The sequence below is a fragment of the Elephantulus edwardii genome, unplaced genomic scaffold, assembly GCF_000299155.1.
Source record: "Elephantulus edwardii isolate Elephantulus edwardi_28Jun2011 unplaced genomic scaffold, EleEdw1.0 scaffold00308, whole genome shotgun sequence".
NCBI classification, from domain to species: domain Eukaryota; kingdom Metazoa; phylum Chordata; class Mammalia; order Macroscelidea; family Macroscelididae; genus Elephantulus; species Elephantulus edwardii.
Window position 1 is genome coordinate 1,720,406 of NW_006400058.1, and position 16,146 is coordinate 1,736,551.

The window sequence follows — 16,146 nt, forward strand, 5'->3', positions numbered from 1 at the left end:
ATTTGGTTTAATTTTCCTCAGCTTCAGCTTGAATTTGCATATGAGTAGTTGGTGGTCTGTTCCACAGTCAGCTCCTGGCCTTTTTCACAGCTGATATTGAGCTTCTTCTCCAGCGGTTCTTTCCACAGATGTAATCGATCTGATTCCTATGCATATCATCAGGTGAAAACAAAGAAGATTCAGTAGTTGGAAAACATGGACTTGGTGACAGAAATGGAGCTGGAGAGAGAATGATCGAATTTTGCACAATGACTTATTCATAGCAAAAACATTTTTTAAGAGACATAAATGCAGCTTATATACCTGGATTTCATAGCCTAATCTTAGAGTGCTGAAATACCTGACCCCTGTCTCTAAGATTCTGCCTTCTCAACGCTGGTATTCAGATCTTGCATTCAAAGAGACACTGTAAGCTCCATGTATGTTAGTGATTGAGTAGAGGGTTAAACCAGGCTGCTCCTTGGAGGCAAGGATTCTGGGGCTTCATCTGACATACTTTGGGCATGTTGTAAGAAGGGACAGGTACTTGGAGAGGGGGACATCATGCTTGGGAGGGTGGAAGGACGGTGCAGGAGGGGAAGACCCTCGATGAGATGGATTGATTCAGTGACTGGGTTAATTGGGATGGGTGTATCAGAGGCAGTGTGATTGGCACAGGATAGAGCAGGGTTTAGGGCTGTTATAGGGTCACTATGAGTCGCAAACGACTCGACTGCACATAACAACAAACAAACAAGAAGCTTCATGAGGGCTGGAATTCATCCATCATAATGTTTGGTTCTCTTGTGTGTAGGTTCGTTATGAGTTGGCCATCACATAACAACAGTAAGTCTATGAAGAAAAAATTGGACAACAACTTAACCCCTTTTGGAGCATACATTGAGGGGAGATAGAGAGAAGGAAAGAAGTACACAGTCTTAAAACATACTGGGAAAAGTGGAGGAGAATCAATGAGAGAGAGGGAGACTGTGGATGAGTTGGTTAGATACCAGGACAGAAACAGCACAGCAGAGATTGTGAGAGTAGTGCAGGATGCACTAGCTGACCTCCTCCCATGTGATTAACTGCCTCTGAAAACCCACCCAGATGATCAGCAATATGTTGGTTCCAACTGGATGGTACGTAGCAACCACAGTGCTGGAGTGGAGTTTGGTTGGGCTGTTGTTCGTAGAGTTGCTAGGAGTTAGATCCAGCCTCATCAGCACCTCACAGCAACTTTCAGGAAATAGGTGTTATGGAAAAATAATTGGAAGATGAGACAAATATATATCTGAGAGAAGAGATTTCTGAGCTGAAGAGGCACGATTGTAAAGTCTTGGGGTTTTCTTCTGTTATATGTGTTGCTGTATCTCCGGTGACTTAAGCAGTGCCTGAGTCAAAGCAACCAACTAGCTGTGTGGTCACTTCCGTCTCATGATAACACTGTGTGTCTCAGGTTAGAACTCTGCTCCCTAGGATTTTCCCTGACCGGTTTTTCTGGGTGATCTCCAAACCTTTCTCCCTAGGCTCTTCTAGGAGGACCCAGATCTCGTCCATCTTTTGAGTTAGCAGCCACTGCCTCCTTGACTTATACCAACTGGACTGAGGCAGCTCCAACTTGCGTTGTCCCTATATGTGTCAGAGTGAAATTATACTCCATAGCACTTTCCGTGGAAGTATATCACCAAGCCTATCTTTTCCTTGGCCTATAGGAGGGCCAGTCTAGGAAGGTAGAGGGTCAGAGGAAGACCCTGTACAAGATGGAGTGACACAATAACTGTAACAGTGAGTTTGAGTATATCAGAGATCACGAAGATGATGCAAGCTAGGGCAAGATTCTATTGTTCATAGGGTTGTTACAAGTCAGAGTCAACTTGATGGTATGTAACAACAACAATGGTACTTTGTGAACATTTAATGAACCAGGTTTTTGTTTTGTTGATTGTCTCTGTTGTGTCTCTGCTTTCTATTTCTTGATTTCTGTTCTGATCTTTGTTATTTCCTTTCTTTTTTTTTCTTACTTTGGGTTTAATGAATTCTTTTTCTAATTTCTTCAGTTGGAAGCTGATGTTCTCGAATTGAGACTTTTCTTACTTTTTTTATGTTTTTCTGCTACAGGCACATACCTCTATAAATATTCCAAGGACTGCTTTCCTGCTGTCTTAACAAATTCTGATAATGTTGTGTTTCCATTTTCATTTAGTTAAATATGCTTTCTCCTTTAACTCGTATGGAATCTCAGCAGGAGGACTGCCAGCTCTCTAGCTCTATGGGCTAGCAAGACTCACTCCACTGACAAGTACTGAAATGCCTATTCCTCCACGAAACTGCCTGCGAAGGCCCTCAGTTCTCCTGTTCTGTAGATCAGCTCCCATGCTGCCTTGTGTCGGTATCTATCTCCATCTCTGTGTTTCTGGGTCTCCTGGTTTTGTCACTGCTGTTTCTTGTCACCTGTGTCATCCCCAGTATTAATATTATCCTCCCTTCTTCCACAGCCTTTACCTGAATTGCCTTTGGTGTCTGAAATTCTACCAGCGGTCTTTTCAAGCCATCCCATTGAGGCTTTTACTATTAATTAGGCACCTTTACTCTTCTAGCTTCTACTCGTTATCCATTTTCCAAACCACTTCCACATTTTTTATCTCTTTTAAAGGAACACCTCACTCTCTGTACCAGATGTCTTTAGGTGGGTTTTCTAGAGAAATAAAATTGTGACAATGGGCTTTCTCAATTGGTTCTCAAGTCTGAGTAGTCTTAAAAGTCCTGATGACTCTGCTTTCATTAGTAGTAGGTCAGTCATTGATTGCCATGCAGTTGAAACTGACTCATAGCTGACCCTGCCGTGGGTTATCAGAGACTGTAAATCACATGGGAGGAGAGTAACCATCTTTCTCCCACTGAGCAGCTGATGGATTCAAACCATCACTTTTGGGTTGGCAGCACAACTCCTTACTCACTAGGCGACCACATTAGAGCTCTGAGCCCTGCTAATCCATAACAGGATTTTCATAGAGAAAATTTAATGAGCCTTACTTTATGGTTTACAGTACATAACTTGGAAGTTATATTTATTTTTAAGTTTTATTATTTTGTGTGTGTGTTCTGTCAAATTGGATCTGACTGGTACAGGAGGAGATTGCCCGTCCTTCTCCAGCAGAGCATCTGGTGGATTTGAACTGCATACCTTTGAGACTGCAGTGCAGCTTCTTGCCACTAGGCCACCAGAGTTCCCCAGCTTGGTTGCATAAACTGGTTACCACTGTGCTACTTTGCATATATACATGATGAAATTTATATAGTGTAAATTTATATTTAATTTAGCTATTTATGTCATAGAAATTTTACATAGCAATAAAACAGTCATTTATATAATAGAATAAAAGAAATATAAATGTTACATTGAGGTGATTCTGACTCATGGTGACCCTCTGTGTGTCTGAGTGAAACTGTTCCACAGGGCTTTAAATAGTTGATTTTTCAGAGGTAGATCACCCGGCTTTTTTTTCTGAGGGACATCTGGGTGGGTTTGAACCTCTAGCCTTTCTGTTAGCACCTGAGCTTCTTAATCATTTGCACCATCAGGGCCACCAGTTGTTGCTGTTGTTATTGTGAGTTACTTTCCAGTCAGTTCATGGCTTTCCAGTGTAGAGTTGAACTACCCCAGAGGTTTTCAAGGCTGTGACCTTTCAGAAGCAGATAGCCAGAATTCTCTTCTGAGTGCTTCGTCATTTATACCACTCATGGGCTTTATTTTATTTTCTGTTTAGTTGGAACTAATGCATAAATAACTGTGCAGTGAAATCTCGTGAAAGGAAATTGCCCATCTTTCTTGGAGCTTTTGGTGGATTTGAGCCAAGGCTGTAGGGATGCGATATACAATATAATTATTATATGCCTGTTGTAGTTGTTATTTAGTGTAGAGTTGGGACCGACCCAAAGCTGACCCTTCAGTGGATTTTCAGAGGCAGTTAATTGCACAGGAGGAGAGAGATTGCCCATCTTTCTCCCACAGAGCTGGTGGCCTCGAACCGCATGCCTTCAGGATTATAGCATAGCTTCTTGCCCCAAGGCCACCAGACCTCCCTAGTATATACCTACTCCTCATTTAATGAATGTCTTTTTTTTTTTAATTTTCCAACCTATCCAAAGTGTTTTTATTTGTTTGCTGTGACCTTGACTTTGAATGTGTGATTACATTATTTCTAACTTAATCAAAGACTTCTGTCCCCATGTATTTATGATTACCAGAGAGATTTATCTCTTCTTGTTGTTAGGGCTTCTGAATGGATGAGTAGACCCAAATCAACCCAATGTACAACTCATATGTCATGTATCTTTATAATGATTGCATTTGGTTCCCCAGAAATACATGGCAACTTCTCTGGACCATGATTGTCAGTTGTTTGATCCCCCACATTATATTTTCTGATGTGATCAAACTAACAATTTTAAAGGACCTAGGGTGTCGCACAGTACCCTTTTTTTTTTAAATTTTATTTCATTATTTTTTGTGTGTACCGTCAAATCAGATCTGACTGATACAGGAGGAGATTGTTCCTCCTTCTCCAGCACAGCATCTGGTGGATTTGAACCATGTACCTCTGCGATTGCAGTGCAGAGTAGCCTTTCTTTACAGTTGACTTGATATAATGGTAATGACTGTCTTGTTATCTCACATTTTGTGATTATGACAATAGTAGAAAATGTACTTCATGATTGTTTTGTACATTGATGATGGACATCTGGCAGTAACAAATACTGATGTGCAAGGTGAGAACACTGACAGATGATTAAAGGGACCTTTGGTGCTGTAGTCCATAAGGAGTTGCACTGCTTAACCAAAGGCAATGCCTTTCTGGTGGTTCAAATCCACCCACTGATCTAAGGGAGAAAGGTGGATCATCTCCTATGTGATTTACAGCTACAGAAACCCAATGGAAGGGCAGCTATGAGTCCGTTCCAACGGGTTAAGTTACGTGTCACCTTAACAGGGTCATGTGTCTTATGGGATGTGGTCATCCTCCATTTTTGCACATAACACCACTTTTTACATAATAACCAGTTCTTAGTTTTAGGTCTTTTCATTTCTTTGTGTAGATTTATATTTCCATTTGATATAATTTTCATTTTGCTTAAAAGACTTCTTTTAACATTTCTTGTTGTGGGGGTCTGCTGATGATGAATTCTTTCAACTCTTATAATTATGAAAACTTTTATTTTGCCTTTGCTTTCTTTTTTTAAATTTAATTTTATTTTATTTTTAATATTTTTTTTTGGTGTGTGTGTACTGTCAAATCAGATCTGACTGGTACAGGAGGAGATTGCCCCTCCTTCTCCAGAAGAGCATCTGGTGGATTCGAACCGCATGCCTCTGGGATTGCAGTGCAGCTTCTTGCCACCAGGCCACCAGAGCTCCCCATTTTATTAATTTTTAATGAACGTTTACAGAGACTTTGGATTTCCGTTCATTCATTGTTGCATTTTTCTCCCTTCCCACCCCTCCCTCTCCCCCATTTCACGCTTCTCTTTAAAAAGTAAAAGAAAAATTTCTTCAGCCTGCACTTTCAAAAGATAATTTCCTTGGTGAAGAATTCTAGGTTAAAAGTCTTTTTCTTTCTTTTCTTATTGTGATTTGAGTGTGAGTTTTCAAAACAAACTGGTTTTTCATTCAACTATTCATAGACATTTTGTTGTATGGCCTAACTTACAATACTCACAATGAATACAGACTTTTTCTTTTAATACGTTAGAGATGTTTTCGACTGTCTTCTCTTTTGCTTAGTAGTTATTGCTGTTATGTGCCATTGAGTCACTTGTGATTCACAGGGACCCTGTGTACAACAGCTCTGAATCCTGCCCTATCTTGAGACAACCTTATTGTCTGTGACACATTTACCTTCAATGCCACAGTCGCTGATTCAATCCACCTCATCGAGGGTCTTCCTCTCTTGCCCTGTCCCTCCACTCTCAAGCATGATGTCCCTCTCCAAGGACTGGTCCCTCTTTGCATCATGCCCAGTGTCAGAAGGAGCTCCAGAATCTTTGCCTCCAAGGAGCAGCCTGGTTTAACCCTCTGCAGGACGAACCTGTTTATTCTCCTTTCAGTCCATGGTATATTCAGTACTCTTCTCCAGCACTACAGCTCAGAGGTATCAATTCTCCTCTTATTATCCCTCACCATTTTCCAGCTTTTTGATGCATAACAAGTAGTTATGAAGACCATGGCCTGTATCAGGTGCACCTTAGTGTCTCCAGACCGACATCGTTGCCTTACATGAAATCTGCTTTCATCTTTTACTTCCTCCATTAAGGTTGTTTTTGTTTGTTTCTTTCTGTTTCCTCTGACTGCTGTTAACATTTTTTTTGCTTGCTACTGGTTGTGAGCTATTTGATTATGATGTACCTTATAGTTTTCTTCATGATTCATGTACTTTGGGCTCATTGAGTTTCTTGAATTTACAGGCTTATCTCCTCCAACATATTTGCGAAGATTTGTTTTGAAATAGATTTTTCTTCCCTCTGTCCTATAGGGACTTCATTCACATATATGTTCAGTTACTTAAAATTTTCTTACAGCTTGTGTGTGTATATGTGTGTGTGTGTGTATGCCATCAAATCGGATCTGACTGGTACAGGAGGAGATGGTCTCTCCTCCAGCAGAGCATCTGGTGGATTCAAACCATGCGCCTCTGGGATTGTAAAAGATCTTTTTATTCTCTTTGTTTCATTCTGTATCATTCCTATTGTTGTGTTTTCAAATTCACCAATTGCTCTTCACCAGTAGCTAACCTATTCTTTTTGTTTTAATATTTATTTTGCATTGATTTGCTTAAAGCTAATCTGTTCTTCATCCTATTCAGTGTAATTTTCATCTTAGATGCTGTAGTTTTTTTTCTCTAGGTTTGATCCTTTTCGTTTATCTACCATGTCTCTATTTAACTATTTGAACATATGATATTCAGTTATAATAACTTTGTTTCTGTTACATACTTCTTTTTTTTAAGCAAACAAGAGTTCAGCTTTTTTAACACTTACGTGTTTACTAAATAATTTATATTTGTTAATAATAATAATAGTTTAATAAAAAAGACCAAATCCCATGTCGACATCAGATTCTTCTTTGTTTGCTCCACGGTCAGCAGCAGCAGTGGAGCAAGCAGGCACTGTAGCTGGTGTGGCACCAGCTGCCAGGCCGGTCCGTCAGCACCCACATCGCAGATGAGGCTCCCTATGTTGACCTTTGCCGAGGCCTTGGCATACGGACCAGGCCAGAAAGGTTCAACGTTGACACCAGCTGCCTTACGTGTTGATTTTATCCTCCATGATGGTTACCTCATCATTGTGCAGGATGAGAGCTGAGTAGATGCAGGTGAGCTCAGAGACGAAGGCCATGGTGTGGGGATACTAAGCTGATGGCTGCTGGGCATGGTGCTGGTTGCTGGATGAAGTGAGGGCCACACCCCAACACGACCTTAGCTTCCCCGGAATAACCGAGCACCTGAATGGCAGCTGGGGAAAGGCTCTCTTGGATACTTCCAACATCTGTGTCATTTTCATTTGCCTGATCATTCTCATTCTGATTGGTATTTTCTTGCTTCTTTGTATGAAAATCTTTTATTAGATTCTGTTGTTGTTCTGTGCTGTCGAGTCACCTGTGACTCATAGTAACCCTATGTACAACAGCCCTTAACCCTGCTCTATCCTTTGCCAGTCTTACTGTCTCTGACACGCCTATCCCTATTTCCCCAGTGACTGAATCAATCCATCTCATTGAGGGTCTTCCTCTCCTGTGCTGTCCCTCCACTCTCCCAAGCATGACATCTATCTCTAAGGACAGATCCTGCCTTGCAGCATGTCCATAGTATGTCAGATGGAGCTTCAGAATCCTTGCCTCCAAGGAGCAGCCTGGTTTTACCCTCTCCAGGACAAACTTGTTTGTTCTCCTAGGACTGCTGTCTATGGTATATTCATTACTCTTCTCCAGCACCAAATCTCAAAGGCATCAACTTTCCTTCTATCATCCCTAGTCATTGTCCAGCTCTCTGATGCATAGCAAGTAATTACAAAGACCATGGCCTGTATCAGGTGCACCTTAGTTTCCAGACTGACATTTTTGCTTTTCAGTACTTTGGAGAGGTCTCTGACAGCAGACTTTCCTAATGCAATTTGTCATTGTAAATTCTGGCTTCTAGATGCTTAATATTTTTAAATTTCTGTAGACAACACATTCTAAGTCTTGTTTTAGTGTCATTAAGTTACTTGGGAATAGTTTGAACCTCTTAGGTTTTGCTTCCATGATTTGTAAAGTAGGTCTGGGGTAGTGCTCTATATAGGGCTCCGGGGTGGCTCTGGTAGTGTATTCTGTAAGGAGTTGTGCTGCTAATCCAGAGAACCTCTCTGGCAGTTTGAATCTACTGTTGGCTCTATGGGAGAAAGATGAGCAGTGTCAGTTAGTGTGATCTATACCAGGAAGAAGACCCACAGGAGGATCAGCTGTAAGTCAGTTTCAAGGGCAGTGAGTTGACTTACCAAGTTGCAGGAGCTTCCTGAGGATTCTACTCAAGTGCCTTGGGAATTCTGAGTTTGTTTGGTTTTTTTTTAATGTGTGTACCGTCAAATTGGATCTGACTGGTACAGGAGGTGACTGTTCCTCCTTCTTCAGCAGAGCATCTGGTGGATTTGAATCGCACACCTCTGGGATTGTAGTGCAGTTTCCTGCCACTAGACCACCAGAGCTCGCCGAATTCTGAGTTTTCTAATCTAGTTCTTATGAACAGTCATTAATCCTGACCCTGTGAATGATGAGGACAAGAGTCTCCAAGCCATTTGGACATATACTGCCGAGTACTGGTAGAATCCCTGCAGACTTCCAAGGTTCTAGCTTTCTATGCTCTTGTACTCTCCATAACTCTTTCCTCTTGTTTTCTATCCTGCAAACTCTAGCCACCATTTCTTCAGCTCACACTTTTTACTTACTGGGCTCTGTCTGGCTTTTCCCTTTTCAGTGAGCTGTGACTTGGAAACTCAAAAAAGCACAATAAGTAGTGGCATTTGCTTGGAAAGCTCACTTGCTTGTTTTCTGTCTCTCTAGGATCACGGTCCTTTATTGCACGCTGCCCAGTGTCTTGAGAATGCTTATTTCTTATGTTTTGTCTCCTATTTTTGTTGGTTTGAGGTGGTGGAAAATCTCATCCATGTCACTTCATCTCAGAAGCAGCCATCTTGCCGAATTAACTCTTGGTCACTGACCCTCCTAGGAACCCTGGTCTACCTGCAGTTGAAAGTATTTGGCTAAAAAAACAAACAAAAAAAAACCCCACCACAGTATTTGGCTCCAAGCAGGACGGTGGCCATGGAAGTTGGAATCCGTTAAGGAGTATGTAACAACTCACTTGCTGAATAGAAAATCAAAACAAAACTAAGTATTTGGCTCCTAAACAAAAGATTGGTGGTTTGAACCCAGCGGCCACTTCATGGGAGAACGATGAGGCAGCCTGTTACTAGAAAGATTTATCGCCTTGGGAACCCAGAAGGCAGTTCTAGTGGTAAGGAATTGTGCTGCTAACCCAAAGGTATGCAGTTTGAGTCCACCAGCTACTCTGTGGGAAAAAGATAAGCAGTCTCTTTTCTGTGTGACAACAGTCTGTCCTATGGTATCACTGCGAGTCGAAATCAACTTAATGGCTGTAAATTACTTTGGTTCTGACCCTCCCAGATATCTGCCAACTGGCTCCAGATCTGGGGGTCACAATGCTTAACATCTGGGAGGTGCTCTGTTTATTATTGTTGTTCAGTGCTATCAAGTCAAGTGTGACTCAGCGATCTTTGAACACCAGATCTATCTGTGCCATCCTCGTGATCTCCGATACCCTGAAGCCCTTGCCTCAGTCATTGTCAGTTCACCTGGTTGAGGGTCTTCTTCAAAGTCCCTCCACCTTTCCAAGCACCATGTCCCTCTCCAAGGAATAACCTCTCCTAGCAACATGTCCAGTTAAGGAGGATATAAAACGCTTGTTGCAGAGGATCAAGGACTACAGCCTTTGGTATCTATTACATCTCAACATCAAGAAGCCAAAGATCCTCACCACAGGCCCGACAGTCAACATAATGATAGATGAAGAAAAGATTGAAGCTGGTAGTTCTTTTGTCTTGCTTAGATCAGCAGTCAACACCCTCAGAACCAGGAGTCAGGACATCAGGAGACATATTGTACTGGGCAAGTTTGCTGTCAAGGACCTCCAAAATACAGAAGCGTAAATGATGTCAGTTTGAAAACTAAGGTGTACTTGATTCAGGCTATGGTCTTCCCAGTCACCTGCTGTGCATCAGAGAGCTGGACAGTGAATAAGGATGACAAAATAATTGATGCTTTTGAGTTGTGGCGCTGGAAGATTGTACTGAATATTCCAACTGCACTGCCCAAAAAACAAACAGATATGTATTTCCAGGAAAGGATATGGCCAGAATGCTTCTTGGAGGCAAGGATGACAAAGCATCTTTTATACTTTGGAGATGTGTGGCTGTTCCTTGGAAAGGGACAACATGCTTGGAAAGATGGACAAAGGAGAGGAAGACCTCCCAGCGAGGTGGATTGACACTGTGACTTCAGCAATGGGATCTAGTGTGTCAGAGATGATGAGGACGGCACAGGACAGGGCAAGTTTCAGGATGGCTGTTCAAAGGGTCGCTGTGAGGCATGAGGTACCTAACAACAACAACAACAACAGCAAAATGCCCAAAGTATGTGAGATGAAGCTTCACTCTCTTTGCCTCCAAGGAGCACTCTGGCTGCACCTTCTGTCTGAGTGGAGGAATACAAGAGTGCTTGATTTCTGCCCTCTGACCCCTTTGTCCTCAGGGCATTGCACTTGGCAGTGATTCATCAACACGAGCCCTTCCTGGATTTCCTCCTGAGCTTTGCAGTGGGCACAGAGTACCTAGACCTGCAGAATGATCTGGGCCAGGTGAGCCACCGGGGGCCAGCGTAGGGCTAAGGGGTGACCCACATTCACAGTGTGACCCTAACCCTTGCCCTCTGATCCTGCAGACAGCCCTGCACCTGGCAGCCATCTTGGGGGAGGCGACCACGGTGGAGAAGTTATACACAGCAGGGGCTGGTGTGCGCATGGCCGAGCGCAGGGGCCACACCGCACTGCACCTGGCCTGCCGCACAGGAGCTCATGACTGTGCCCGCATGCTGCTGCAGCCCCGCCCACAGCCCCACAGGGGAGCCCCCAACACCTGCGATGTCCAGGGCCCTGTTCACACTCCTGACCACTCCCCTGCTGCCTTATCCTCCGACTTGGAGAAGGAAGAGGAGGAGAGTGAGGAGGACTGGAGGCTGCAACTTGAAACTGAGAACTATGAGGGTGAGGGTCTCGCTGCAATCTGAAGGCAGAGCAGCTGGTTATGTACTCAAGCCCAGGCTGCCTGGAAGATAAAAGTTAGGATTTGGGGACCCCAGAGAGAGTTGAGAATTGGACATACGGCACTCAGGATCTCTTATCTCAGACAAGTCACCCATGTGAGATTGCCCATCTTTCTCCCACGGATCCACATGTGAATTCAAACTACCAGGATCCAGTTAATGGGACCCAGGCTTCCCACCTGCAAGGCCCAGGATGGCTGGGACACTTCCCTCCACCTACCATCTCGTGTCCTCCCAGGCCTGAAGAATTCAAAGCCCAAGCCTTTTATGAAACTGGCTGTATGGCTCCCAGGGCTCCGGTGCTGTCCTCCTTCACCAGACCTCACAGGAAAATGGCATCATCGACCTGGGGTCCTGAGATTTAAGTCTCAGGTCCTCCACCTTGGTCCTGACCACCTAAAACCAGGTCCCTCCTCCAGTCCAGAAATAGACTGGAGTCGCCATGTTTGGGTCCATCCACTTCTCAAAGTTACAGGTCCCTCAGCTACTTAGGACCCAAGTCCTTTGAAAAAATAAGACCACAGACTAGCCCAAGAGCTAGACCCCAGGGACTCACTTCCTAGTTCACCCACACCAGGCCTCACCCACCCATAGACGGCTCTGCTCAGCGTCACCAGAGAGCTCATAATATAGATGTTGGACTGGCCCAGAAGTCCCTTTATTCCCATGAATTCTGGTGCCAGACCCTCTACCTCCACACTCACAGATCACAAGGCCCTGTTCTGGGATTATAGCATTTGGGGCCTGGGCTCCTCATGCCCATGTTCTTATGCTTGTCACTCTGTCCTCAGGCCACACTCCCCTACACGTGGCTATCATCCATAAAGATGCTGAGATGGTACGGCTGCTCCAGGAAGCTGGAGCTGACCTCAATAAACCAGTAAGTGACCGCCATAGGGACGGGGTGGTGGAGAAGGGGCTTGTCCCCCAGCACGCGCCAGAGCCTGCATGCCGCATCACTCTCCTTGGGCCCTCTGACCTATCTTTTGCCGTCCCACCTGCCACCCCCCAGGAGCCCACCTGTGGCCGGAGCCCTTTGCACTTGGCTGTGGAGGCACAAGCAGCTGACGTGCTGGAGCTTCTCCTGAAAGGGGGTGCAGACCCTGCCACTCGCATGTATGGTGGCCGCACCCCACTGAGCAGTGCCATGCTTCGGCCCAACCCTGGACTCGCCTGCCTCCTCCATGCCCATGGTGCCACTGACCCCGAGGACGATGACAAGGCTGACTCCTGCAGGAGCAGCAGCAGCAACAGCAATGACAGTGGAGATGAGGGCGTGAGTTGGGAAGAACTGGGTGGCCCAGCAGGGGCGGGGACAGGGTGACCTGGGAGGTGGGAGAGGGCCAAGGAAAAATCAGGTGGTACATTGATTGGGGCCATCCATGTCTGCCATAAGGAGCCATGATGGGATGGTGGTGAAAGAATTCCACTGGCAGCCAAAAGGTTGATGGTTCAAACCACCAGCTCCTCGTGGGAGAGATAGTTTGTGCTAGCAAAGATTTACAGCCTTTACAGGTTTCTACCAGTCAGAATTGACTTGATGGCTGTGGGTTTGGTTTGGAGTTGGCTTCAGTGACGAGAGAACTCAGGTGGCAGAGCAAATGATATTGGGATCAGTTGGGGAGAATGGAGCAGTGCTTGTTGAAAGTGAAAACTATGGCAGAGGTGGGGGAGGACCTTGGTCATACTGGGTGTGAACAGAGGCTGGGGTGGGTGGCAGCCTAGGGAGTAATTTTGGGGGCTTTGAGGAGATGGTCATGAACAGCAGAGACCCGAAAACCAACATGGTGGGGAAAGACCTTAGTCAGCGATAAACCCAGGCAGCAGAATTACTACAGCAAGAGAAGACGCTGAGCCAGTGGAGGAAAGAGACCCCTGGCCGAAGCTGTTGAGAAGTGGGGCAGTGGCAGCACTAGATGCACTAGTCGTGGTGGGAGAACTCAGGCGGCGAGAAAAAGGATGAATGAAAATGGAGAACTAGGAGCAGGAGAACTTGAACTTTAGGGAATTCTTAGGGTTGGGAGTAGAGATACTGCCTCTGCCTGAACCCCTCTGCCTGGCCCCCTTCTGTTCCCAGGATGAATATGATGACATTGTGGTCCACAGTGGCCGGAGCCAAGACCAGCTATCTCCCACCCCAGCCTTGAATCCTCCTCCTAACCGTCCAGTCTAACATGTTTAATTATGAATAGAATTTCAAGAGGAATAAAAATCCCAGTTCCAACCACCAGGGGGCACTCTGCGCAGCCCTCCAGTTTTATTCCCTTGTTTCCATCCTACTAAAGTGCTGCACAGTAAGCCATGGGGGTTTTCTTTGTGCTTTATTCACTCAGAGGGGTGGGGGTGGATTAGATGGGTGTTGTTGGCAAGGAGTCACTTTTGCTGAATCAGGTCTGATCCAGTACCCACGACCTAGCTCAAAGAGTTGCTTCCTTAAGGCTAGTTCCAAAGTGTCCACCTTCTGCCCATTCCTGCCAGGTTTGGGTAGGGTGCCAGGTGAGGAAAGGGTATCAGGGGTCAACAGTCTTAAGCAATAAGAGAAGAAGAAGGGTGTAAGGTCAGGAGTCAGCCTTCCTTCTGGAGTTCCTCCCCCAGCATCTCTGTCGCCTTCTTCAGCTCTTCTCTCATGTGCTTCAGCTGTTCCACGCCATGCTCCTGGTGGGATCAAAAATAGGGGGCTCTTCACCCACCTTGCAAGGCATGTTGGTTCTTACGGGGCAGCCAGCAGTGGTCCTTCAAGTCATCATGGGCTCGCACTGATGGGCATATTGGTTGTCATACCCTGGAAGAGTTCTGCTGCTCAGCATGACCCAACGGTGAGGTCCATGCAGACCTCCACAGGCCACAGCAGTGGATGCAGGACAAGCCAAGGCACCTAACATGACTCATTAGGGCGGTGATGGCTGTTTTGAGCACTGTTACTAATCGTGGTGACCCCGGCAAACAGGGATCTGTAACCCAGGGAACCAGGCATGGCGGCCATAGCTCACAGCAGCCAGTTTGCTCATTAGGGTCGACCAGCAGTGGCTTACTCGAGCCTTCTGTACCATCCTGACTAGTGTCATCTCAGTATGGCCATTTGGGTAATTAGAGGCCACATACTTGGATACTGCTACCTTTGGGATCAGTCTTAGAAACCCTGATCCGTTCATGTTGGATCTTGTTTCCAACACTAGTACCTTTTAGTACTAGTAATGTCTGTGGTCAGCACTGCTGTCCCATTGCATTGGTATAATGGCCACTTGACTCTTCTACTCACCTCTCTTTCCGAAGTCTCCTCTTTGAGCTCTGCTTCGGATTGGCGGTGGTGGTGCAGCGAGTCCTCATGCCTCTCCCCTCCTCCTTTGTTGGACCCCTGCCACATGCTGTGGCCCCCCCCAAGCACCCGCATCCCCTGCTCGGCCTCAAACTGGGCTGTCTCCTCATCACTGGCTTTCTCTGCCACCCGCTTTCTGGGACCCTCTCCCCTCTCTAGATGCTTCCACATGTCCTCCAAAGCCTCCAGGGGCCCCTTCCTCTTTCCCTCTTCCTCCTCATCCTCCTGGTGGAGTAGGCCATGGAGCTGTTCTTGGACCGCCTGCTTCCAGACCTCAGATTTGTGGGTGTGCTCTGCTGCCTCCTCTTCCTCCTTGTCCTTCACCTCCTGGCAGGACCTGGTCTTCCCAGCCTCTCGCTTCTGTAACTCTCCACCCAGCAGACCTTTTCCCTTGGTGGACATGCCTCCATAGGGCTCTGCCTTGCATATCTCTGGTGGACAAAGACAAAGCTCTCTGTGCACCTGTTTGGGAAACTTGGACTTGGAAGAGGTTTTATAACCTGTAGGAGTTCCCATGGCAGGTGTCCAGGACTGGGAGTGGGTTCAGGGCTGGAGGATATTCTCTGACCCCACCTTGCATCTTTTCAGAGAGCTCCAAAGGGTGGTTCTGGGAATGCAGACAGGGCCTGCTAGCCCATGGGCAACTTCTCTGGGTATGTGAAGGGGGCCCCTTCCTCCAGGCAACCCTTACAGTGCTTGCAACTACGGCCGCAAAACTGGGCAGAACCTTGGGTGGGCGCGTGGGCTGATGAAATCATGGGGTGTCCTTACCTTTATGGAGGAGAGCCATGCAGGGTCCTCTCAGGGGCTGGCCCTGCGTCAGCACCTCTGTGACCACCTCTGCCAGACAGCAGGTCGGCTGGTAGAAGGGTCAGAAAAGAACGAAGTTGAGAGCAGGAGAGGTGGGGCTGGAATGAAGCAGTAGGTGAGCTGCCTGCCAGGTGAGGGTGATGGAAGAAGCTGGACAGGTAAGCATGCTGGGCACAGGGGGCCCACAGTCCTCACCTCCTTGCAAGGTTTGGCTGCCAAGGGAGCTGCTGAAACTGCAGAGGAAGAAAGTAGATTTAGGCACCCAGTTTTGACATCCCCATGTGCTGTCCTCTGTGCTGATCCTAGCTCACTGGGCATCTCAGTACCCACGGGTCACCCCACCTCTAAGTCAGTCCAGTCCCGTGCCCTACTCTCCTCTTCCCCCTCTGAGCACATGGTTCCTGTGTTTGGTCACTCGAGTCACACCAAAGTCCCCTCGTGGTTTCAGATGCTCACCTGTCCCCACCAGAAGCGCAAGCAACAGCGGTAGCGTGGAGGGAGGCCCATGGCAGTGCATAGTGGGCATATGGGCCAGGGTCCTCAGTGCTGTGCCTGCCCAGACCAGGAGCTCCTTATAACCCCTGCCCATGGCCTGGAGGGCAGGAAGTGACAT

At 46.3% G+C, this 16,146-nt stretch overlaps 2 protein-coding genes across 2 annotated transcripts in view; one reads left to right on the forward strand and one right to left on the reverse strand.

Annotated features, from left to right (window-relative positions):
* NFKBIB (nuclear factor of kappa light polypeptide gene enhancer in B-cells inhibitor, beta) overlaps positions 1–13,580 on the forward strand; it is a 16,152-nt gene extending 2,572 nt beyond the window's left edge. Inside the window, exons 2-6 of the mRNA XM_006901081.1 lie at positions 10,838–10,943; positions 11,027–11,348; positions 12,199–12,287; positions 12,420–12,683; positions 13,485–13,580. Of these exons, the coding sequence (XP_006901143.1) occupies positions 10,838–10,943; positions 11,027–11,348; positions 12,199–12,287; positions 12,420–12,683; positions 13,485–13,580 (877 nt within the window). The remainder of the gene's footprint in view (positions 1–10,837; positions 10,944–11,026; positions 11,349–12,198; positions 12,288–12,419; positions 12,684–13,484) is intronic.
* A 392-nt stretch (positions 13,581–13,972) lies between these two features.
* Positions 13,973–16,146, reverse strand: LOC102858051 (restin homolog). The gene is made up of 5 exons (XM_006901116.1): positions 15,990–16,146; positions 15,729–15,766; positions 15,495–15,582; positions 14,667–15,154; positions 13,973–14,062 (listed from the first exon to the last, which is right to left on the reverse strand). Exons 1-5 carry the CDS (start codon positions 16,144–16,146, stop codon positions 13,973–13,975), a joined length of 861 nt encoding a protein of 286 aa, XP_006901178.1.